The 23977-nt window shown below is 42.3% G+C and overlaps 1 protein-coding gene across 3 annotated transcripts in view; it reads left to right on the top strand.

Moving 5' to 3' along the window:
* Positions 1-284: 284 nt before the first annotated feature.
* Positions 285-23977, top strand: part of BICDL1 (BICD family like cargo adaptor 1) — a 110841-nt gene continuing 87148 nt past the window's right edge. For all 3 annotated transcript variants that reach the window (XR_012518332.1, XM_003932191.3, XM_010342820.3), the window contains exons 1-2: positions 285-1449; positions 9067-9282. Coding sequence is in view for 2 of the 3 variants with exons in the window: in XM_003932191.3 (XP_003932240.3) it covers positions 1021-1449; positions 9067-9282 (645 nt within the window). In the remaining variant the exon portion in view is untranslated. The remainder of the gene's footprint in view (positions 1450-9066; positions 9283-23977) is intronic.

Genomic DNA, 23977 nt, shown 5'->3' with positions numbered 1-23977 from the left:
GGTGAGCAGGAGGCGGTGGGCGGGGCCACGCTTCGTCCGAGGTGGCAGCGAGGCCACACCCCGAGGCGCCAGAGCTGTGGGCGTGGCCCCACCCGAGGTGAAAGCGAGGCTGAAGGCGGAACCGCGCCCCGAACTGGGTGCGAGGCCGCGCCGGTGAGGCGGCCGGGACTGTTAGGATTGCGCCGTCTGCCTCCTGGGCGTGAGGCAGCGCAGGGGTTAAGGCCGCCGGCGCCACCTGGGCGCGGCTGAGGAGACCTGCGAGCCGGCGAATCCCGCGCGGGCGGGGCGAACAGGTGCCCGCGCGCGTCAGGCGCCGGCACGGGGCGGGGCGAGGGGACGCGGCCGGAAGCCCGGGGCGGGGCGCGCCCGGCCCGGTGAGCGGGAGGAGCCGGGGAAGGCAGGAAGGAGCTCCCCCGGCTGCGCGGTGCGCGATGTGGAGCCGCCGCCTCGGCCCCTGCAGCAGCAGCCGCCGTCGCCGCCGCTGCTGCTGGGGCTGCCGCCGAGCCGAGGGTCATGGAGCGCGGCTGCAGAGAGCGGCCGCCGGCAGCAGCAGCAGCGAGCGTCGCGGCGACCGCGGAGCGCAGCCCGCCCCGTGAGGCGCTGCCCGGCCGGCGGCGGCAGCAGCAGCAGCAGCGGCGGCAGCGGCAACAGGGCGGCTGAGAAGCCGGCGGCGGCGGCGGCGTTCCTCCTCGCTTCCTCGCTTCGCCGTCCCTCAGTCTCCGTTCCCGAGTCCTCCCTTTCCCAGCCTTCCAGTTCCCACCGCAGCCTCCGCTGCTACCCCCTCCTCTAGCTCGCGCGTGAGCAGCTGAGCCCGGGGGCGGGGGAGGGGGCGCGTGCCGTCGGCGCGGGGGAGGGGCGGGCCGGCGCGCGCCGCGCCCAGGGCTCGCGGGGACCCGGGGGGCGCGTGCCGCGGCGCGAGGCGAGGCGCGGGGCGCAGGGCGGCGCGGCGGGGCCCCTCCCCCCTGCAGCCTGGCGCGCGCCGGCCGGGCCGCACCGCTGCGGGCTCCGCGCGCGCGGGCCATGTCCGCCTTCTGCCTGGGCTTGGCCGGCCGCGCTTCAGCACCCGCCGAGCCGGACAGCGCCTGCTGCATGGAGCTGCCCGCCGCGGCCGGGGACGCAGTCCGGAGTCCCGCCGCCGCCGCCCTCATCTCCTTCCCCGGGGGCTCCGGGGAGCTGGAACTGGCGTTAGAGGAGGAGCTGGCGCTGCTGGCGGCCGGGGAGCGGCCGTCTGACCCCGGGGAACACCCTCAGGCCGAGCCTGGGCCTCTGGCTGAGGGGGCCGGACCGCCGCCGCCGCCCGCCCAGGACCCCGAGCTGCTGTCGGTGATCCGGCAGAAGGAGAAGGATCTAGTGTTGGCGGCTCGGCTGGGCAAGGCGCTGCTCGAGAGGAACCAGGACATGAGCCGGCAGTACGAGCAGATGCACAAGGAGCTGACGGACAAGCTCGAGGTGAGTGCCTCCCGCCCGGGATTGGTGGGGAGCAGGGGCCTCCCGGGCGTGCGCCCGGCCCTGGGCAGTTTGGGGAGCCACTCACCCCCACTTCGTTGCTCACCCTACCTCACAGAAAACCTCCTGGAATGAACGCGGGAGGTAGGATGGAGGATTTCGGATTATCAGCTCAGGGCATTCTTTTCAACCCGCTTGACTTCCCCATCCCGCTCACGGCAAATGGGTCCATGCCTGGCTGCAGCCGCTGTGGGCCGTTCTATATATGTACTGTACCCAGCATCTAAAATAGAGCTTACAGTATGACTAATTTATACAGCACTGAGGTGATGTCTGCACACAGAAATGAGAAAGTCGGGAAGCATTTAAAATACGCTCCAGGTTTTCAGAGAAGTAGTTAATCTCTAATCAGGGTGTTAGCTTAAAGCTTTCCAGTTTGGGTGTTGAGGCCTCTAGTTGCCCTTGTCTTAACTTCCTAGCAGCTCAGAGTTGTGGGAAACAAGTGCCCCTAAAGGAGCTTTATATAGCCTTCAAATGCTCAGGGATTAGGAAATGTGGTTCTGTTGCAGAAATCAGGCAAGCCAGGGCTCAACATGTGACCGCTGGTAGTGGATTTCATTTGGGCCTCAGTATTTATGTGTATTTAAACAGTACTTTTATGTGTTCTGGGTTTCAGGCTTGCAGCTGAATGACCAAATGCAACCTATGAGAACCATATTACTTTAACTTCTGTTAAAAATACCTCTGTAGGTATCTGTACTATCTCTGCCAATTCCCTGGGACAGTCTTTCAGAGTTGTTTTCTTGCCCTTAACTAGAAAAGGCCCTTGAATGCAGTATAGAATGCCAGCATTTCTAAATATTAGATTGCAAAAAAAGGGGCAGGGGGTGGGGAGAGGGAGTTGTCTGTGACTTATTCTGCCTGTGCTTTTGCTGTTATTGTTACCTGGTTTGGTTGCAACCAGTTCTTTTCATTCTTAGTTATAGCAAGAGAATAGTACAGACCTGAATGAGGTTTGAAATTGACCCTAATCCAGTTTCATATCACTGCTACTGGTTGAACAGTCAGAGTGTAAACTCAGAAATACTCTGTAATGAGATTTAAGTGTGTCTGTAGTCCAACGACATAAAAGTAAATTCGGGATAAAAAAGGAAACCGGTGAGTGCCCTGTAGTTTGGTTGGCCTGTTAACTAGGTCTGCTAATCGATGAACTCCTGAGATACCTCTGAAAAGTCGTTGGTGAAACCTATAGATAGACTGCCAAAAAGCAACCTAATGAATTGAATTGTTTAATTTTCACTTGAATTAGGGGTCTAGAAATAAAAAGCCTTCTTTGTGTGTGTGTGTGTGTGATTCAATTATACGACTTTGTAAAGAAGCACAACTGCAGAGATTTATACTTGTGATTTGAAATTTCCTCAGTGAAGGACTTGATTGAAGAGACAGCTAACTTGAAAGGAACCCTGTATCAGTTTGATTAGTGACAGATTTCATGGTAATCCCGAGTGTGCGGTTACACACATCCTGGGTTCTCTCTGGAGTCTTTATACATTTCTTCAACAAAGGGCAAAGATTTCAGAATTGTAACAAAAAGAGGTTATATTGTAAAAGAATAAATTGTCTTTGACATTTTGTTATTTACTTAATGGACAACAATAGTTTAAAACTCTTAAACTATTTTTTAAAACCTTAATTCCTCTGCAGGTCAGCATATGAACTCTAGTTTGAAAAGTTCAGTTTAAGTTCTGGAGATAGTCGTACAACAGTGTGAATATAACTAGCATATACTTAAAGATCAAATATCGATCATTGTTGAAACTCAGTGATGAGGGGAGTCAGTTATTTCTTCTAGGTATGTTTGAAAATTATAAAAAATTAACGTTAAAGTTATAAAAATATACATTAAAGATATAATAGAGTTTGCTCTATTAATCATCATTTGCTTGTTAATTCTTCTAGTGTTAATATGAGAGTGACAAACCTGGTTTACAGAGTACTGTTGCATTTCACATCTGCAGTTGAATTTTCCCCACAGAACAATTTTTGAACAACATAGATTTTAGAATGTCTGTTTAGACAAATTGCTTTCTAAAGTGTAACACAAACTACTCTACTTTTTTCTTTTTCTTTTTTTTTTTTTTTTTTGAGATAAGATCTCCCTCTTTCCCCCGGGCTGGAGTAGAGTGGCATGATCATAGCTTATTGCAGCCTCAAGTGACCCTCCCACTCAGCCTCCTAAGCAGCTGAGACCACAGGCGCATACTACACGCATGCCTAATTTTGTAAAAATATTTTGTAGAGATGGGATCTCACTGTGTTGCCCAGGCTGGACTCAAACTACAGGGCTCAAGTAATCCTCCTGCCATGGCCTTACGAAGTGGTGGGATTACAGGAGAAACCACTAAGCCTGGCCTGTATTTTCAATTAAATCAAATACTTGGGAGTATAAAACCAATACTTCAAGAAGCATTTATTCATGAGAAAACTTGACCAGAAGAGAAAAAAAAAAGTTTATAATCTACAAACTGTCAGACACTTGGAGTCAAACATGTTTTCTTACAGGGTAGTTTGAAAGATAAACATGTGAGTGGACTGAGAGAATGCCAGTTTCACTGTTGAATAATGTGACTGGTTTTATTTTAGTCCCATCTTCTCTACTACAAAATTGACACATTTCTAATTTCAGGACAAACAAGGCATTTTCAAGGTATTTTATACGTATTCATTAATTAATAGTAAATACCTCTCTGGTTCTGTGTGCCAAAACTCAGTATTTTGTTTTTTCATGTCAGATACACACTGTTGATGCTACACTATTTTGTCATTAAAAGCATACTGTTAATATTTAAAGTCTTCAGTGGTTTAATACAGAAGTTTTTTTAGCTATATGTCTCTTGGGGTTAAAATAAAAATTCAGGTTAATTGGAAACACGGTAGGGTTTGGGTCATTTTTTCCGCTCTTTAAGTGACTATATTTTATTTTATTACTCATTCATTGAATCAGATGCTTAAAGTTCTTTTTTTTTTTTTTGAGACGCAGTCTTGCTCTGTCGCCAGGATGGAGTGCAGTGGCGCGGTCTTGACTCACTGCTGCAACCTCCACCTCTTGGGTTCAAGCGATTCTCCTGCCTTAGCCTCCCGAGTAGCTGTCACTACAGGCGAGTGCCACCACACCCAGCTAATTTTTGTATTTTTAGTAGAGATGGGGTTTCACCATGTTGGCCAGAATGGATTTGACCTCATGATCCACCCACCTAAGCCTCCTGAAGTTCTGGGATTATAGGCATGAGCCACCGTGCCCAGCCTCGTGTGTGTGTGTGTGTGTGTGTGTGTGTGTGTGTGTGCGTGCGTGTGAGAGAGACAATCTCACTCTGTTGCCCAGGCAGGAATGCAATGGCATGATCTCAGCTCACTGCAACCTTTGCCTCCTGGATTCAAATGATTCTCTACCACAGCCTCCCAAGCAGCTAAGATTACATGCCCCTGCCATCATGCCTGGCTAATTTTTGTATTTTTATAGAGATGGGTTTTACCATGTTGGTCAGGCTGGTCTTGAACTCCTGACCTCAGATGATCCTTGCGCTTCAGCCTCCCAAAGTGCTGGGATTACAGGAATGAGCCACCGTGCCGGGCCCAGATGCTTAAAGTTCTGAAGACATTTAAAAGTTTTTATTTTCATCAACAATTAGCCCTTTTGCTTTTAAAACTTATATCCAGCCATGTCCTTAGTTTTTCCTCCAGAATGTGAAGAAGACAGCAACTTCATTTATAGACTTTTTTTCTTCAGGAATTAAATGTTTGTTGTTAATGTACAGGATCTCCCTTTTCCCACCGTGGCTGAGTGGATTATCTCTTTACTGCAGAGGTCGTTCTCTTCCCTCGGTTATGTTTTCCTCCTCCTTTCTAAGCCAGACCAATTCTCATTAGTCCAGTACTATTTTTTTTTAAGGAAAAAAAAAAAGATGAAAATGAGTACGTAATGGGAGTCACTAGTAGATTTAGGGAAGAAAACCCGCGGGTTCTCATTTGCATTCAGTTCTTGGACCTCTTAAAGAACAGTATTTTTTCTTTGTATTTTTAAAGAATCATGCACTGGACTTCTGAGCATAGTGTCACTTTTTTGGTTTTTGGGTTTTTTTTTTGTTTTTGCAGAATCCATGTCTATAAAAACCTGTTTTAGGTAGGCTAATCTTAATTTGGGGTGGTTTTTTTTTTTTTTTTTAGTTTTAAATAGACTATTTTTTAGATTTTCAGAGGAACTGGAAAGATAATGCAGAGAGTTTCCATATATACTGAACCCAGCTTCCTCCTGTTAACATCTTAGAACAGTATGGTACATTTGCCATAATTATTGAACCAGTACTCAAGTGATTACTAACTAAAGTCTTCAGTTTATTCAGATTATCTTAGCATTTACCTAATACATTTTTCTGTTCCAGGATACCATATTACATTTAGTTTTTGTGTCACTGTAGGCTCCTCTTAGCTGTGACTGGCAGTTTCTTGACCCTATTTTTGATGACCTTGACAATTTTGATATTAACTTTCTGAAATACTACATAACACTGAGAAACGAAGGAGCACATAAGCAGAACTTGACCTTCACACTTCCTGACAATCTCCCTAGAATTTTCTGGCTAATTTAACACTTAATTGAAAATACAATTCTAGGAGAAACTTTCCTTTTCTCAGAGTAGAGCAAATGCCAAATTCTGTACAAAATGGTAAATTCTGTATGTTTATTAATAGGAAAGCCTGAAATTTGTCAAAGAATTGTGAAACATGAAGTAGGAAGTTTGTCTCATGTCCGAAGAAATACAAGGACTGAATAGACTGATCAGCACCACCTGTCCTCAGCCCCGCCCCCAAGTGAATTGGATTGCTTTTGTTGCTTGGTTGGGCTCTTCACTAACAGCTGTTTGCTGAATATTTTTAAGTCACTCTGTTCTTTTAGAACACAAGCCTAATTTATCTGGCCTCTCAGTAACACTGTGATTACTGAGTTCTTGCCATTGCCTTCTGCTCAATCTTTTTCATTTTGAAAAAATTCAGTAAAACCAAGTATCACAATTTTAGGATTGCAATTAGCATTTGTTTCTGCATTCCATCTTGCTGAAGTTTCTACAGTGACTAAACATTCTCATTTTTGGAAGTTAAGCAATACGAGGGATGCATAGAGCAAAAAATTCTCATACTGATGAATAGAAGACCCTCCCTTGTCATTTCTTTTCCCACATTGCTCCAAACAGACTGTATAAAATATAATGTGTCTTTTTCCACAGGTACACTTGAGTGGCTATATCCAGATGAGTTGTCCCCTTAAAGTTGTCAACTTGGGAGTTTTCAGTGAAAACTGCCTTTGCTAATGTGCTCAGAATGTTAATTTTGGATTACTGTTTTTATCTTTTGGCACCTTCCTTTGCTCTCAATCATGATACATTTTCATCTTTTGGGGATAATGACTTTCAGAAACATTTGAAAGTCACTTAACAAAGTAAGGAGAATAACATGGCAGGATGAAAGTAGATAATCTCATTTTTTAGACACACCTCACATGTGAAGTAATGGAACTCATTTTCTTGCATGATTGTAAGCTGCCCCTTTAGGCTTTCCAAAAAAAGCATTCCAAAAAAATATTTTGAGTGGTGAGTACTTCAGTAGAGTAAGAGGGTAGCCTCCCAAGGTAAGGAGATGGCTGAGTAGTCTGAAAGAGAAGATTCATATGTACACTTTAGTTTATTCAAACAATCTTAGTGCTTGATGTCAGCCTTCAGTGTCAGAATTTCCTGTAGAACCCAGTATATTCACATATACAGATATATATACACATGCATAGATGCCTTAGACTTCATTCTATTCTTAACTGAATCACAGTCTCAGGAATTGGGTTCCAGGTGGGTGTATTTTGAACAGTTACACTAGAATGTTTCCGAGAGCACCAGAAGTTTAGGACTATTACTTTCTCTTACATTTCTTAGAGTCCTCGAAGTATAGATTTGACTGTTGTACATACTGTGCTTTTTAAGTAGGAGAACATACTTGCCTCTGAAAAGAGGCATGCGTATTTATCTCAGAGAAACACAAAGAGTCGTTATTTTTTTCAATCCAAAAGAATCTTATTTTATTGAGCTGCTACATTAAACCGTATATACTTTTCCTGCATACCGTCTTTCACACGCAATTTATCAGTCTCTCCCACTAGGATGAAAATTCCATACAGGCAAGGACTGTGCCTGTATTGCTCATTAGAATGTCCCTAGGACAAGGCCAGGTACAGTGGCTTACGCCTGTAATCCCAACACTTTGGGAGGCTGAGGTGGGTGGATCACAAAGACAGGAGATTGAGACCAGCCTGGCCATCACAGTGAAACCCTGTCTCTACTAAAATACAAAAAAATTATCCGGGTGTGGTGGTGTGCACCTGTAGTCCCAGCTACTCAGGAGGCTAAGGCAGGAGAATCGCTTGAAACTGGGAGACAGAGGTTGTAGTGAGCCAGGATTGTGCCACTGCACTCCAGCCTGGCGACAGAGTAAGACTCTATCTCCAAAAAAAAAAAAAAAAAGTCCCTAGGACAGTGCTTGGTTCATAGTAGGTGCTCAAGAATGAATGATTGTATCAGAAATAAATATGCAAGACTTAATGAGCCATGATTTAAGTAGCCCTGAACCTGAACTTGCCCTAATGATTTTAAGTTACATTGTCATATATAGCAACAAATATTTATTGAGCTGTGACTGTGACTTAGAGAACCAAACGGAGTCAACTGACTTAGACACAAATCCCCTCTTTGCCATTTACTAGTACCTACCTTGAGATAGTCACTTAGCCTCTTCTGTGGCTTCATTTGTAAGAAGAGATGATTAATTGAAAAGATCTCTAGAGTTCTTTTCATCCCTGAGAAATTCTGTGATAGTAAGAGCCTGGTATGCCACGCATAATAGGAGACTCCAAAGGAAGCCTCCTTAAAAAAAGAGGAGGGCTGGGCACGGTAACTCAAGCCTATAATTCTAGCACTTTGGGAGGCCAAGGCAGGAGGATCCACCGAGGCCAGGATTTCAAGACCAACTTGGGCAACATGGTGAAACCTCATCTCTACTAAAAATACAAAAAATTAGCCTGGCATCATCGTGCGTGCCTGTAATTCCAGCTGCTCGAGAGGCTGAGGCATGAGAATTGCTTGAACCTGGGAGGCAGAGGTTGCAGTGAGCTGAGATCACACCCAGCCTGGGCCACAGAACAAGACTCCTTCTCAAAAAATAAATAAATAAATTGAAGATTTTGGTTATGGGGCTCATTTTTAATTGTTTAAATGTGTAGTTTACCAATTAATCAGATGACTGGCAAATTTCAAGTGAACTCTCAAGTATAGAACCTTATGCCTAACGATAGGAATAAACATAATAACTTTTAAGTATTTTCAGTAAGAATGGCTTTCTCTTTGTGAAACCAACCTCTTCCCTGCTCTGAAAGAAGAAATATTTTTGTAGCCGTGAATTGAGTAACTTGTCCTGTGTGGCAGGGTGTTTTATTGTGTTCACTGGCTGGGAGAGCATGGAGAGAAAAAATAAAAGGCTGTAGAATTTTTATCAGTGTTTAAATCCTCTTCACTTTTCACCCAGCACTTAGAGCAAGAGAAACATGAACTGAGACGACGATTTGAGAACCGAGAAGGGGAGTGGGAAGGCCGAGTGTCAGAGCTGGAAAGTGATGTCAAGCAGCTACAGGATGAGTTGGAGAGGCAGCAGGTTCATCTGCGGGAAGCAGATCGAGAAAAAACACGGGCTGTCCAGGAACTGTCGGAACAGAACCAAAGGCTATTGGATCAGCTCAGCAGGGTGAGTCACAAATAAAGAATTTAAGATATAAAATACTAAAAGTTGAAATAGGCTGGGCACGGAGGCTCATGCCTATAATCCCTGCACTTCGGGAGGCTGAGGTGGGAGAATCACTTGAGACCAATCTGGGCAACATAGGGAGACCTCATCTTTACAAAAAAAAAATTTTTTTTAATTAGCTAGGCATGGTGACACCTGCCTGTGGTCCCAGCTACTTGGGATGCTGAGGTCGGGGAATTGCTTGGGCCCAGGAGGTAAAGGCTGCAGGGAGCTGTGATCATCTGTGCCATTGCACTCCAGCCTGGGTGACAGAGTGATAGCCTGTCTCAGAAAAAGAAAAAGAAAAAGAAAAAAAAAGCCAGTTGAAATGGAGCTTCTGTTAATGTAAGTCATATAGATGATAAGAGCAATACTAATTTTTTATGCCAAAGTTAAGTATCTTCTATCTACAAGAACTTTGGTATTACTGAACTATGGGCAAGAGCCAAGATGCATGCTTGTGATTAACAAGCCACAGACTTTGACAGTCACTTAACTTGGGAGTGTTCTCATTTTTAAAATGAAGGGGTTGTGCTTAATGATTTCTGACATTTTATAGCTCTCAAAGTTCGTGATTCCTTTACCTAGAGAAAGTCTATCACTGGCAAAATTGTGTTAATTCATTTAGTTCAAATATTACTGTCTTTAAACTTTTTAAGCTTAGGGAAAATTTTTCGAGCAGTTGATTTTTTACTGATGTTGAATTTGTGAATGTACATTTTTTGTATTGTTTAAATATGAAAAGTGTATCTGTATTGAAAATTTGTTTTATTTCCACATTTAGTAAACCTTTATTTGTACCTTTCTAAGGTGGAATAATGGAAGTATTAACCAAAGTCAAGACTGTAAAATCATTTCAAGGAAGTAGGTTGAGGCTAAATAGATGGAAATATAATTTAAATACAGAACCTATCTTTTAAATAAATGCAGGAATGTTATTAATGCCCTGGTCTATAAATCCACCTATTTTAGAAAATTAAGACTTGGATTTACTATTGTACCTCAGTCATTCTTGTATATTGAAAATGAAACTACTAACTCTTCAGTCACCAGAGAAAAAAGAATTTCTCTGATATCATCCCTCAGCACTAATGTTCTCATGAGAGCACTGCCTTGTCTGCATGGTTAGTGTTTGGTGCTTTGGTCTTAGGGAAAAGCATAGATTGGGGAGCATTTTATAAATTCATGGATCTTCCACTAATTTGATGGGTGATGCTGTATGAAATTATGCTAGTTTGTGTCCAGTGGAAAAACCATGTCTCACAAGAGTATGGGAAGTAAGTGCCACCAGTGGGGAAGGGAGGAGAAGAAGGAAAAGTAGAGGAGCGGGAGAAAGAGAAAGAAAATGATGCTTACTAACTTGGAAAATAGTTGCAGGGAAATACCAGAACGTTTGTGAGAGGTGAGGATTCAGGTTTTTAACTTTGTTAAAAGCAAAGAGCTAAACATCTTGCCTGCAGGTTTCTCATCTGGAGAATCCAGTCACCATTTGACTGTCTGGGAAGTAAGAGTTGGACAGTTCAGGAAATCACTTCACAGGGCCAGCTCAGTAACAGGACTTTTGATTCAGTTCTAAAACCTTTTTCAGCAACTGGGAGGGGAATCTCTATCCTCATAAAAATTTTTATATTTTTGAGTGTTTTCATTCATTATTCATGAAAGATTCAACCAGAGAGCCCTGGCTAGTGATTTATTTGTTTGAAAACATTTAATACATATTTTGAGCAAGTGTTTCTTATGGAGACTTACAGAATAAATACAACAAACTAGAAAAATTAAAGGGGAAATTAAGATCTCTTGGGGGCTAAGTTCCTGTTACAAAATAACATGAGCTAAAGCAGACTCAGCCCTATGAAAGATAGGTGACCAAGAGAGATAAAGGGAAAATGCAGATCTCAACATGACATAGCAAAAACTCACAGAGCTTGGGATTTAACTTTGTTACTCATTAACTGGGTGACCTTGTTTGTGCCTCAGTTTCCTTTTCTTTAAATGGGTGTCAAAATTTATGCCTGGACTGGGCGATGTGGTTCACGCCTGTAATCCTAGCATTTTGGGAGGCTTAGGCGAGTGGATCATGAGGTAAAGAGATCAATACCATCCTGGCCAACATGGTGAAACCCCATCTCTACTAAAAATATAAAAATTAGCTGGACGTAGTGGCGTGCTTGTAGTCCCAGCTACTTGGGAGGCTGAGGAAGGAGAATCACTTTTGAAACTAGGAGGCGGAGGTTGCAGTGAGCCGAGATCATGCCACTGTACTCCAGCCTGGTGATAGAGTGAGACGCCATCTCAAAAAGAAAAAAAAAAAAATGCCTCATACAAGTAGTATTGAAATGAAAAATGAGATAATGTGTTTATGTTAAGCAGCATATGAAGGTAAGGATTTGTTTCAGTGTTGATGGCTATTTTACTAAAGCCGTGTCTTTATAATTTGTTCGCTTTGCCTAATTTCTTATAGAAAATCCTGATAAGCTGCTCCCAAAAGAATGTAGGAGGATAACATTTCTACTAGATCTAGATTTTTGTTATCCTCTCTGGCCTTGAATATAGGTTCTTGGTGAGTTTTGTAGCTTTTTCCCTTTTTCAAGCAGGACAGGCCCCTGGGGTTTCCATCAGCAGCAAGTTTAGATAGCATTTTATTAACTGAGTGTACAGGAACCAGAGGAATTAAGTATTTTGAAGTGAATTAAGATTCTCCTAAGACAAGATAATCAGCAGAGGTAGTAGAAGGCGTGCTTTTCTTACAGTGTTTATGTGTTTTTATAAGTGTGAAATGTATAATATCTAAAATATAGTACAATATTTCTTTGATTCTTTCGTCCAGCATTTACATAAATCTCATTGGTTTCCTTGGCCTCCCGGCTACTCTTTACAAAAAATTCTCATCTCATGGAATGATTGGCCATTAATTTGGGTTTAGGTATCATTATGGCTTTCCTGTCCGTCCTGGGAGCATATACTGGAAAAAAGAACTCCCTGTCTCCAACTCTGTGTGATCTTACCTATTCTCAGGCACCAAATGGTCTGTAGTGTGGAGAAGGAGGCAGCCAGATGTTCTATTTTGGAAAGCTGAATGGTGATTGCTTCTGAACAGAGCCTCACGTAGGATATATAATGGCTCACTGTGCACCCTTGATGGCGTCTTCAAGAGTAAAACTCTTGAGAATTCACCTTAAAATAATTTTTTATTTTATTATTTATTTAGGTATTGTGCCATATTCTTTTTGCATTTGTTTTCCCAGAGCCCCTTCCATCATCCCTTTCCCTTCATCGCAGTGCTACAAGTGCTACAAGTGTCTCTAACAAACATCTCCCCAGTTCCTCACTTCCGGGATTGGGGTCATGTGCCTCGTCACTGTGGCATTTGGTAATACCCAAAGGGAAAAGCTGTATTGCGAGCAGTGTACAAAAAGGGCTGTTTCAGAGTCTGAATGAAGCCAAGAAGGGTTTCTACTATAGAACCACTGAGATAGGGAGGCGATAAAGAACATTCAACAGAAAGTTAGGCCTAGGTCCAAGGCCAGGAGAATCGAAAGACTGTGCTTTAAACTAGAAGGAATTAGACCAAGAGATACCTGGAGGAATATAAAGACTGGTGAAGGAAAGACTATTGAAATAAAGAAACAGGCCGGGCACGGTGGCTCAAGCCTGTAATCCCAGCACTTTGGGAGGCTGAGGCGGGTGGATCACGAGGTCGAGAGATCGAGACCATCCTAGTCAACATGGTGAAACCCCGTCTCTACTAAAAATACAAAAAACTAGCTGGGCATGGTGGCACGTGCCTGTAATCCCAGCTACTCAGGAGGCTGAGGCAGGAGAATTGCCTGAGCCCAGGAGGCGGAGGTTGCGGTGAGCCGAGATCACGCCATTGTACTCCAGCCTGGGTAACAAGAGCGAAACTCCGTCTCAAAAAAAAAAGAAAGAAAGAAACAAAGCTCCATTATAGTTCAGGTGAAGCCAGGAAGTTTGAAATCTACGTCTGTGAAAGATTGGCTCCCAATGGGGTGTTCTTTTTATGAACTTTGGTTTATCTGGCTAGGATAGGATTGGTTTCTAAGGAACTTAGCTTTACTGAATAGTTCTTAATATTTAGATATTCAGAAATTCTGGTTTTGCCTCTATCTGAAGTTTAAGTTTTATGGATTTTTAAATTTTTTAAATGTTTATTGTTTTTCCTGATGGCAAAAGAATTCATATTCACTGTAAAATAATATTGAGACAATTGAGAAATGTTCAGTGTAAACAGTGAAAATCTCCCATGATCCTCGTCCAAAGAAAATACTAGTCACAGTTTGGTGTTAATTTTTCATATGTGATACACACACACAGACACACACACACACACACATTGTACATAACTTTTCTACTTAGTTTGCTTCCTTTTAGTTTGTTTTTGAGACAGAGTCTTGTTCTGTCTCTCAGAGTGCAGTGGCTGGAATGTAGTGCCACAATCTTGGCTCACTGCAACCTCCACTTCCTGGGTTCAAATGATCCTCGTGCCTCAGCCTCCCAAGTAGCTGGGATTACAGGTGAGTGCCACCATGCTTGGCTAATTTTTATATTTCTAGTAGAGATGGGATTTTGCCATACTGGCAGGCTGGTCTCAAACTCCTGGCTTTAGGTGATCCTCCTGCCTCCACCTCTCAAAGTGCTAGTATTACAGGTGTTGAGCCACCACGCCCAGCCATTTTTACTTTCATTTTAAACAAAATGGTTTTGTTAATTTTTTTTTCTCTTACTATATCTTGGACTTCTTTAAAGGGCATTTTAAATGGTTGTATATAGTAGTCCTTATAGCATATATGGAGGTACCATGGTTAGTGTAACAGCCATGCTATTGAAGGGCATATGTGTTGGTTACAATGATTTAGTGTTACAAACACTTCTGCAGTGAACATCCTTGTTCATATATTTTTGCACTCTTAACATTTCTCTAGGATAGATTCCTACAAACAGGTTGGCTAGGTCAAAGGGTATGTACGTTTCAATTTGTAATAGATACTATCGTCTTGCCTCCAAGAATGTTTAAATAGTCTGTACCCTTCTCATATCTACCTTCATTAAGACTGCAAAACCTATCATTCTATATGTGTACGTAATACAACTATAAAGAAAACTGAGGTAATTATCATCACAAAAGTCAAGATAATGGTTACCTGGGGAATGTGTGTGGTAGTGGGGGAGGATGGCTGTTATCATGGAGTGGTGCTTGGAGAGGAGGCTTCTGGAAAGCTGGCAGTGTTCTGTTTCTTGACCTTGGTGGGGATTATGTGGGTGTTTGCTTTATAATTGTTAAGCAAGACATATTTGTTTTATGTAGTTATCTTTATGTTATATAATTTAAATTAACAAAGATATATACATTATGTTTTATGTATATATCTTTATGTTAATTTTTAAAAAATCATTCAACATATATTTATAATGTGTACATACGGTGTGTGAAGTCACTGTTCTGAGTGACAGCACTACTGCAGTGAACAAGGTGAATTCTCTGTCCAAAAATAATGCAGGAAGTTGACAGTAAAGAAGGAAATACATAGACCAATCAGCTAGTGGTAGTACTATGAATAAAATAAAGCCAAGTAAGGAGGAGAAAGTGGTAGCTGTAGAGACAACTCAATTTTTAATAGGATTCTCAGGATGGAACCTTTGGGGAGGTGAAGTTTGAGCAGGATAAAAAGGAGCAAAAGAGTATTCCTGGCAGAGAAAACAACATGTAAAAGCCTAGGAACAGTGGAAAGCAGGCTGATGTGACTGGGGTGTGGTCAGCTTGGGAAGGGTTAGGAGAGGAGATGAGAGAGGTAATCGGCAGCCAGATCTCGTAGGGCCTTGCCAGCCACTGGGGATTTTATTCAGGGTGTGGAAAGCCAGAGGTATGTTTTCAGCAAGGGAGCATCATGACCTGATTGATAACAACTTTTAAAAGATTACTCTAGTTACTCTGGGAAGATGGATTATAGGAGCTGAGGATGAAGGCAGAGAGATGGATGAAGAAGTGACTCCCCAGGTAGAGTTGATGGTAGCTTTGATTATGGAGGTGTTGAAGGTTAGATTGGATATATGTCTTAAAGGTAGAACCAACAAGACTTACTAATGGAACAAATGGTTGTGGAAAGGAAGGTTAAAGAAAAAAATAATCAAAAATGACTCTTAGGTTTTTGTCTTGAGCTACTGGAGGAATAGTAGCATCATTAGCTTGAGAGACCAAAGGCTAGAGGAAGGAAAGAGGGATAAGTTGGAATATAAAGTGAAATCATTCATCTTGGACTGTGTGGATAATTAAGATTGAGATGCCCTTTACATACCCATATTAGTCTCACATAAGTAGAACAGTGAGAATTCTGTTGTATTGAGGTGAAATACCAAGTTAAATTTCCACAGCCATCTGAGCTCTCTCATGACCTGAGACCCTGTTCTAGTACCTTTCGTGAGATCACCCAGGAATTTTCTCATTTGCAGTGACTGAAGCTGAATTCAGACGAATGGTCCCCCCACCCCCCACCTACACACTCTCAGCTCCTACAACAGGCGTCCCCAAACTAAGGCCTGGCCCGCAGGCCCCATGTGGCCCCCTGAGGCCATTCCCCCCCCACCCCCGCCCCCCGCCACACTTCAGGAAGGGGCACCTCTTTCATTGGTGGTCAGTGAGAGGAGCACAGTATGTGGCGGCCCTCCAACGGTCTGAGGGACAGTGAATTGGCCCCCTGTGTAAAAAGTTTGGGGACGCCTGTCCTACAAGAACCATCTTCTGAGTTCCTGTCTGTGAGGTGAGATGTGTAGGAGGAAGTTAATGCAAACAGGTGTTTTGTCTGTTCTTGTTTGGAGCTGTTTTCCTCAGTCAGCCTTTAATGCCTTATCCACACACAAAGAATACAGTTTGCATACTAGCTGAAACCAATCTTCCCTGAAAAGACTAATTTTTCTCTGAAGAGTAAACAGATCCTTGTTCTTTAAACAGCTCATTTTGGATTAGCAGCTCTACGCCTAGTACACTTCTTGAAGCAAATTTCTCCCAGGTTCCTTTCTTGGAGTTAAAGACATTAATATAATGTCCATAAGTGTCACTACCACTCTGCCTCTGTTGGGTGATTCAGAACCATCCTTGTTTCTAGGACGCTTTACAGTGAGCAACAGCTGCTCATCAGAAGTAGTTTTAATTGCGGAATAGGCTTTTGTTCCTTTTAAGGTGGGGGCTGCATTTTTTTTTTTTTTGGTTAAAAGTTTGCTTCATTTACAGAAGCTATATGGCAATTTTTAATCAGCCTATTCTTGAAAGCAGTTGTGAAAAGATGATTTCTTAACCAAGTAACAGTAATTTAAATTTCCAAAGGATGTTCTCATGTATGATCTCCTCTAATCCCATTCCTGCCTGTGATAGAAGTAGTGGTAATTACTCTTTTTTTTTTTGAGACAGGATCTCACTTTGTTGCCCAGGCTGGAGTGCGGCAGCACCATCATGGCTTACTATAGCCTTTACCTCCCAGGCCCAGGTGATCCTCAGCCTCCCAGGTGGCTGGGAATACAGGTGCACGCCACCACACTTGACTAATTTTTTATATTTTTTGTAGAGATGAGTTTCACCATATTGCTTGGGTTGGTCTTGAATTCCTGGGCTCAAGCAGTCTGCCTGCCTCGGCCTCCCAAAATGCTGGGATTACAGATGTGAGCCACTGTGCCCAGCCAATAATTACTCTTTATTTGGCAGATAAGGAAACTGAGGTCAGACAGAAGTTTAGTGACTTGCTAAAGGCCTTGCAAAGGTTACGTGTTAACCACTGGCTTGAGGATTGGTTTTTGTACATTTTCCAGAATGGGCAGTCAATTGGAAATAAAAACATCAATTCACGTGTATTTCTGTCTCATTGATTTAGTTGATTTTTTGGTTGCTATTTGCTGGGTGGTATTGTTTTGGATCCCTTTTACATCACTAGGTAAATGAACCCTAAGGTTTTTTGTTTTTTGGGTTTTTTTTTTTTAGCAATTTTTTTTTTGAGATGGAGTTTCACTTTTGTTACCCAGGCTGGAGTGCAATGGCGCGATCTTGGCTCACCACAGCCTCCGCCTCCTGGGTTCAGGCAATTCTCCTGCCTCAGCCTCCTGAGTAGCTGGGATTACAGGCACGCGCCACCATGTCCAGCTACTTTTTTTTTTTGTATTTTTAGTAGAGATGGGGTTTCACCATGTAGACCAGGATGGTCTTGATCTCTTGACCTTGTGATCCACCCACCTCGGCCTCCCAAAGTACTGGGATTACAGGCTTGAGCCACCTTGCCCAGCTTTTTTAGCAATTTTTGTCTGTTATATTAAGGATGTACTAGAAGGATTAAAAAATGGTACATTGAGAAGATCACTTCAGCTAAAACAGCAAAGGGCCTTTTGCATAGTCACTCTCCTCTGTGAAGACAGATTTTTCCAGCATTTCCAGATTATATGGTTGCTAATTAGTAGATTAAACACATTAGGGTGATGATTGCTTATTCTTCCAGCATGAGGGTGTTTTTATTGGTAGCTTCTTGTATTGATTAGTTGAGCCTATCTTAATTATTTACCCAGAGAGCCATGCCTGATTTAAGGGTCTTCAGGTTGGTTGTATGGCTACAAGTATCTGGTTCTGATTTTCTTTTTCAAAAGAGGAAAGCCTAAAGTTCTAGCATATTGGGCCTAAATTTTGGAGGTTGTAAGGCCCAAGATTCAGATTAATTACTGTAGGGGTAGATCTTTTTAATGCTGCTAGATTTGGCTTAAAGTGGCAGTTAGTCTTTTTTTTTGTTTTTTGTTTTTTGAGACGGAGTTTCACTCTTGTTACCCAGGCTGGAGTGCAATGGTGCGATCTCGGCTCACTGCAACCTCCGCCTGCTGGGATCAGGCAATTCTCCTGCCTCAGCCTCCTGAGTAGCTGGGATTACAGGCACGTGCCACCACGCCCAGCTAATTCTTTGTATTTTTAGTAGAGACAAGGTTTCACCATGTTGACCAGGATGGTCTCGATCTCTTGACCTCATGATCCACCTGCCTCGGCCTTCCAAAGTGCTGGGATTACGGGCTTGAGCCACCGCGCCTGGCAGTCTTTTTTTTAACATTGAAATCTGGATTCCTTCAGTTCCTGTAGATAGCTTGGTATATTGTGTAGAAGAGATAAAAACAGAGTTTAAATGAGTTCCCCTTGCCTGATATGAGATGAGGCCCCCAAATTTTATACTCTGCAAATGGTAGGAAGGTTGCAGATGGCAGGAAGGTTGGAGTTAACAGGCAGACAAAATTGGCAGCAAATTATACACTATTTTGTTACTTATGCTAGTTAGCCCATAGTTCTGGTTGCCGCATATTGTTGCTTTGAAAAACAAAATATCCAGTGAATGAACCATCAACAGGAAAGCAAGTAATGTTTTGACACGGATAGCATCTTCTTCATTTCTCTTCATTGGCTAAGAGTCCAGTGCTATCATGTTTTTTAGAGCTAAAAGAGAACTTCTGGTCTATCTGTACCACTGGTTTGTGAAATGTTTTCTCCTAAGGGATTCTGCAAATTTGAATGTGTGTTTTGTTTTTTTTTTTTTTTTTTGAGACGGAGTTTCGCTCTTGTTACCCAGGCTGGAGTGCAATGGCGCGATCTCGGCTCACCGCAACCTCCGCCTCCTGGGTTCAGGCAATTCTCCTGCCTCAGCCTCCTGAGTAGCTGGGATTACAGGCACACGCCACCATGCCCAGCTAGTTTTTTGTATTTATAGTAGAGACGGGGTTTCACCATGTTGACCAGGATGGTCTCGATCTCTCGACCTCGTGATCCACCCGCCTCGGCCTCCCAAAGTGCTGGGATTACAGGCTTGAGCCACCGCGCCCGGCTTGAATGTGTTTTTAAAATTTGTAACACTCCAAAGAACTATTACCAAAATAGTCACCATGGACTCTGTTGAGACAGATGTCACATTGACCACATGTGAGACCACCAGAGCCTAAGTCCGTGCTGCCAGCTTTGCCTGCATGTGTGGAGATGCCAGCCTGCAGTCTCCTTGCCACTTCTATTAACTAAAGAGTATTATGCAGTCGTAAGGTGGGCTGTGTAAAACCAGTCGCATTTGTAACTGCTTCAGGGGGTGAAAAAACAATTTGTTTTCAGTATTTGAAATCAACCAAATTAACAAATAATCAATACTGAGTAAGACTGCCACTATCATTTGTATCCTCTAATTTCAAATTATTTTGAAAAGGTCTAATGTTTCTTATTGTGTTTATAAATTTTATTTAAATTTATAAAATATTTAATAAAAGATTACTGTATCTTTTCGGTTTATTGAGGCTTCACATAAGATTTCATATAGAAAAGGGCTGTGGTTGCCAACAAAAAAATCCTACATAATTTGGAAAACCATTAGTTTAAATCAGCGGTTCTCAAACTATATTCTGAGGAGCCATAGGTCTCTAAGAGGTGCCTCAGGAATAGCTGCAAGGAAGGGCTGAAGGGGTCCTTAATCTCGTGGATTCCTGTCCCCTTCCCCATTTTCACTTCAACCTGAGCGTTTTAATGTTTTACGTATTGAAGTTCTGCATAATATTTTATTTGAGGGAAAAAGTGTTTTTTTTAAATCTGTGTATTAAAGAAAAATGATCTGCTGTAATCACTAATCTATGACTAGTTAAGGTTAGCTGAGCCCCGGGGAAGTTAAGAGATTTGCCCAAGTCTGCAGTCCCAGTCCTCTGCTGCATCCAGTGGGGCTGTTACTGGCTCAACAAGTAAAACAAGCCATCTCTTTGGTAATAAATAATATTATACTAATTGAGAAAAAAAGGGGTGGTATTTATTATTTGTAGAGGAGTAACCCTAGTTACAGTTTTATTTATTAATACTGAAGTTCTTGTGACAGATCAATCACCAAATTTTAGTAGCCTAACAGGAGTTAAAAGCTGGTATTCCTGAGTAGTCAGTGGCTCTCAATTCAAGCAGTGATTCAGTTCTCCAGCTATCTACTTCCATCTTGACTCAGCTGTTTTCAACAGGTGACTTCTAAGGTCGTAGCAGAAGGAAAAATCTTCCCTTCCTGGAAGATTTCTGTGGGCCATGCCTGGAAATGATGCATGTTGCTTCCGCTTATTTGCTTGTCAGAGCTCAGTCACAGGGCCATACTCAGTTACAAGAAAACCTGGGACTGTAGACCAGCTCTGTGCCCAGGGAGGAGAAGAAATGGGTTGGTGAACAACTAGCCAGTGTCCCCCATAATGGAGTCAGTAGAAAGAGTCCGGACTCTCCTTTTCTGAGCTTCAGTTTTCTGAAAAGATTAGAGTGGCTGATTGCTAAGATCTTTCCCATTCTAACTAGGTAGGATTCCAAGGTAGATATAGTTGTAACAGTATCACCTTTTTTTGGTACACATTCACCGTTCTATCCCAAATAGAGAAGCTGTTTGGTCTTTTTGTACTCAAGTAATATCTTTGATTATCACAGAGTTGGGTAAATTCCTTTGAAGTTATAACTTGATCCAGAATCCCCAAAATTAAAAAAGTATCTTTTTCAGAGATTACCTTAGTGTAGGATAGACCTTTTCATAGTTATATTAGGTAGAATAATATTAACGGTTATAATAGATAAACCCTAAGCTCTCAATGGCTTTACATATAGATGTTTCTTTCTCATTCCCTTGAAGCCCAAACAGCATTTCTGTTTAAACATGAGGAAAAGTAACATTGTGTTTTAATGGAAATAATTGGCTTGGAAAACAGAAGACCTAGGTTCTAGCCCATGTTCTATCAGTAACTTTCTGACCTCACTCTGAGTTTCAATTTCTGTCAGTAAAACAAGGAGAATGAAAAAGATGATTGCTTCACTCACGTTTAAATGTCCACATGTATATATGCGATCTCTGTTGGAAAGAAAATTACTCAGGGGATGTTCTCCCATGATGTGGTATATCATGTCTGGTAGCTTTGTAATGCTGCTTTCTTTGCATGCAGAACATAGTCTTTCTTCTCTGGGACCAGGAATGGCTTCTCCTGTTACCCAAATTTACTCCTCTGTGTAATGAGAAATAGAGGGAGGTTGAGATGATTGGTGCCACAACAAAATTTATTTTCCATTCCAGTCATGACACATAAGGTGCTTTCCCTGCACATGACTGACAGTGTGGGGAGTGAGGAGGTGTTTATGTGCTTTTCCTGTTTAAAATTATGCATCATAGTACTAAGGTTTTATGAGGGTGACATTCTTTAATTCTCCACAAATAAGTCAGATTTTCCGCATTGCCCTGGTATGATTAGTTGCATTCAGTGCTGCATGTTTGTCGTTTGCAGAGCTTGAAGAATTCCCCCTATACACACCTCTCATCATCAGTTGCTAGGTTACAGCTTTTCACATTGTCCTGGTCTGGTGATGTTGCCATGGATAACAGTTATTCCTCCTCCTATGACATGTTTCTGGTCAGGCTCAGAGTGCAGGCAAGACGTAACTGTGATGTCAGAGATGTTTTCGCATGTGTCTTTCCCCTTACATTAATGATAAGCTCTAAGTAATACCAATTCTGTGTGCTCTCATGTATGAATTAAAGACATGATATTTCCTCAAACAGTCTGACACTTAGAACCTTTATTCCATTATATATCTTTTGTCTTCTTTTTACTTTTTTTAATTTTTAAAGGGAAGGGAAAGGAAGGGGAAAGCCTTTATTTCATTATTATTCTGCAAAAATGGAACTAACAGATTATAAAATATGACTATAAGGCCTGCTATACTGTGGCCAGCTCATTCCCAACACTCATGAGCACTCTACCTCCTATAGGGTGTGCTATACATGGAATAGCGTTATCCTTGACATTGCCTTCAATGGTAGGGACATTTAGGAATGCTTTTTGTCAAACTCTTAATTTATCTAAATTATAAAGCCTGTGAGATGGGCGCAGTGGCTCATGCCTATAATCCCAGCGCTTTGGGAGGCCAAGGTGGGTGGATCACCTAAGGTGAGGAGTTTGAGACCAGCCTGGCCAACATTGCAAAACCTTGTCTCTACTAACAGTACCAATAAAAATTAGCTGGACATGGTGGCAGATGCCTGTAGTCCCAGCTACTCAGGAAGCTGAGGCAGGAGAATTGCTTGAACCTGAGAGGTAGAGGTTGCAGTGAGCCAAGATCACGCCACTGCACTGCAGCCTGGGCTACAGAGCAAGACTCCATCTCAAAAAGAAAAGAAAAAAGAAAAAATTATAAAGCTTGTGGTCTAAATTTTATTGTCATTTACTGTCACATGATTACATTTCTTTTTCTGAATGGTTTTAGACAATATGAATTGCAGCATAAAACTGTCTTTAACCAGTTTTTATCCCCAACAATTGTTCTGAAGACTGAAATGTAGGTAATAAATAATTTGACTTTAGATTTCTAGCATAATGTTTTAAGATGGTGCGAACCCCCACATGTTACAGTTGTTGAAGGGCAAGATCAACTCATGTTATTTTGTTCCTGTCTAGTCTGACCCTTTGATCTCACAGTTGAAGAAACTGCTTAGGCCCTAGGAGGATGTGACTCATCTAAGGGCACAGCCACTGAAACTGTGGTTTACGTAAATGTGTGTTATAAAAAATATCTTTGAAAAACAGGGTGTAAAATCTTTGCAGTAAAAATAATTCTGTTTACTTAAAACAATTGTGTTTTGTTTTATGCAGTCTGTTTACTTAAAAGCCTAGCAGACAGATATCTATTATAAAAGAGGAACTTCAGTATTTAAAAGGAACCCTGGCTAGAACCTACCTACCAGTTATTTCAAGTCACCTCAAAGTCTTGCATTCTACTTAGTATTTGAATGATTCCTCAAAAACCAAATTAAAATTTAATGTAGCATCAGGTTGAGGCATCTTTCAAAAGTAACATCTGTTTTGAAAACTGGCAGAATTAGAATTTAAAAAAATTCTTGCCTGGGTGTGGTGGCTTACACCTGTAATCTCAACACTTGGGAGGCCAAGGTGAGAGGATTGAGCCCAAGAAGTTCAACACCAGCCTGGGCAACATGGTGAGACCCCCCCCCAACCCATCTCTAAGAAATAACTTAAAAATGAAAATCATTCTTTGTATGTCATGGTAACTCCCTAAAATGAAAGGCATTTATTTACCCAATAGAATCCTTTGGAAAAAAAATGAGTGAAAACATGTCTTCTGAAAATACAGCCTGCTAAAGATATTGGTTATGGACTTTTAACTGTCAGTGGGAGAGACAGACAGACAGGGAAAGACAAAGCCGAAGCCTTCAAGAGAGGACATGTAATTCAAATGCATCTTCCCTCCCTTGCCCCAGGACCAGAGAATTGCGAGTCTGCCCCTTTGTTTCCCTTCCCACTGCCACTTGCCTTGTTAAAGCTTCCTTAACTTTTGAAGTAACCTGAAACATCTCCCTGCCTTTAAGCTCTGATCCTCCATTTTTTCCCATTATCAAGACACTTGCTCCTTGGGAGCTCTAACAACTCTCACTGCCTTTAGGGGACCTCCTTTGCATAACAAATAGTTAAGAAAGGGCATGGCATTCAAAGCCCTGTACCTTCTGGACCTAGCACACATTTCTAGCCCTGTCTCCCTTGCTTTCTACTTATACCACCCTTTGGAATTTCCCCAGTCCTGAAAGCCAAGCACAGTTGCTACTTCCTTCAGGAGAACTTAGCTGTTCCTCTCCCACCA

This window comes from Saimiri boliviensis, chromosome 7 (assembly GCF_048565385.1).
Source record: "Saimiri boliviensis isolate mSaiBol1 chromosome 7, mSaiBol1.pri, whole genome shotgun sequence".
Taxonomy (NCBI): domain Eukaryota; kingdom Metazoa; phylum Chordata; class Mammalia; order Primates; family Cebidae; genus Saimiri; species Saimiri boliviensis.
The sequence above is the reverse complement of the archived record's forward strand: the minus strand, read 5'-3'. Positions and strand labels throughout refer to the sequence as shown.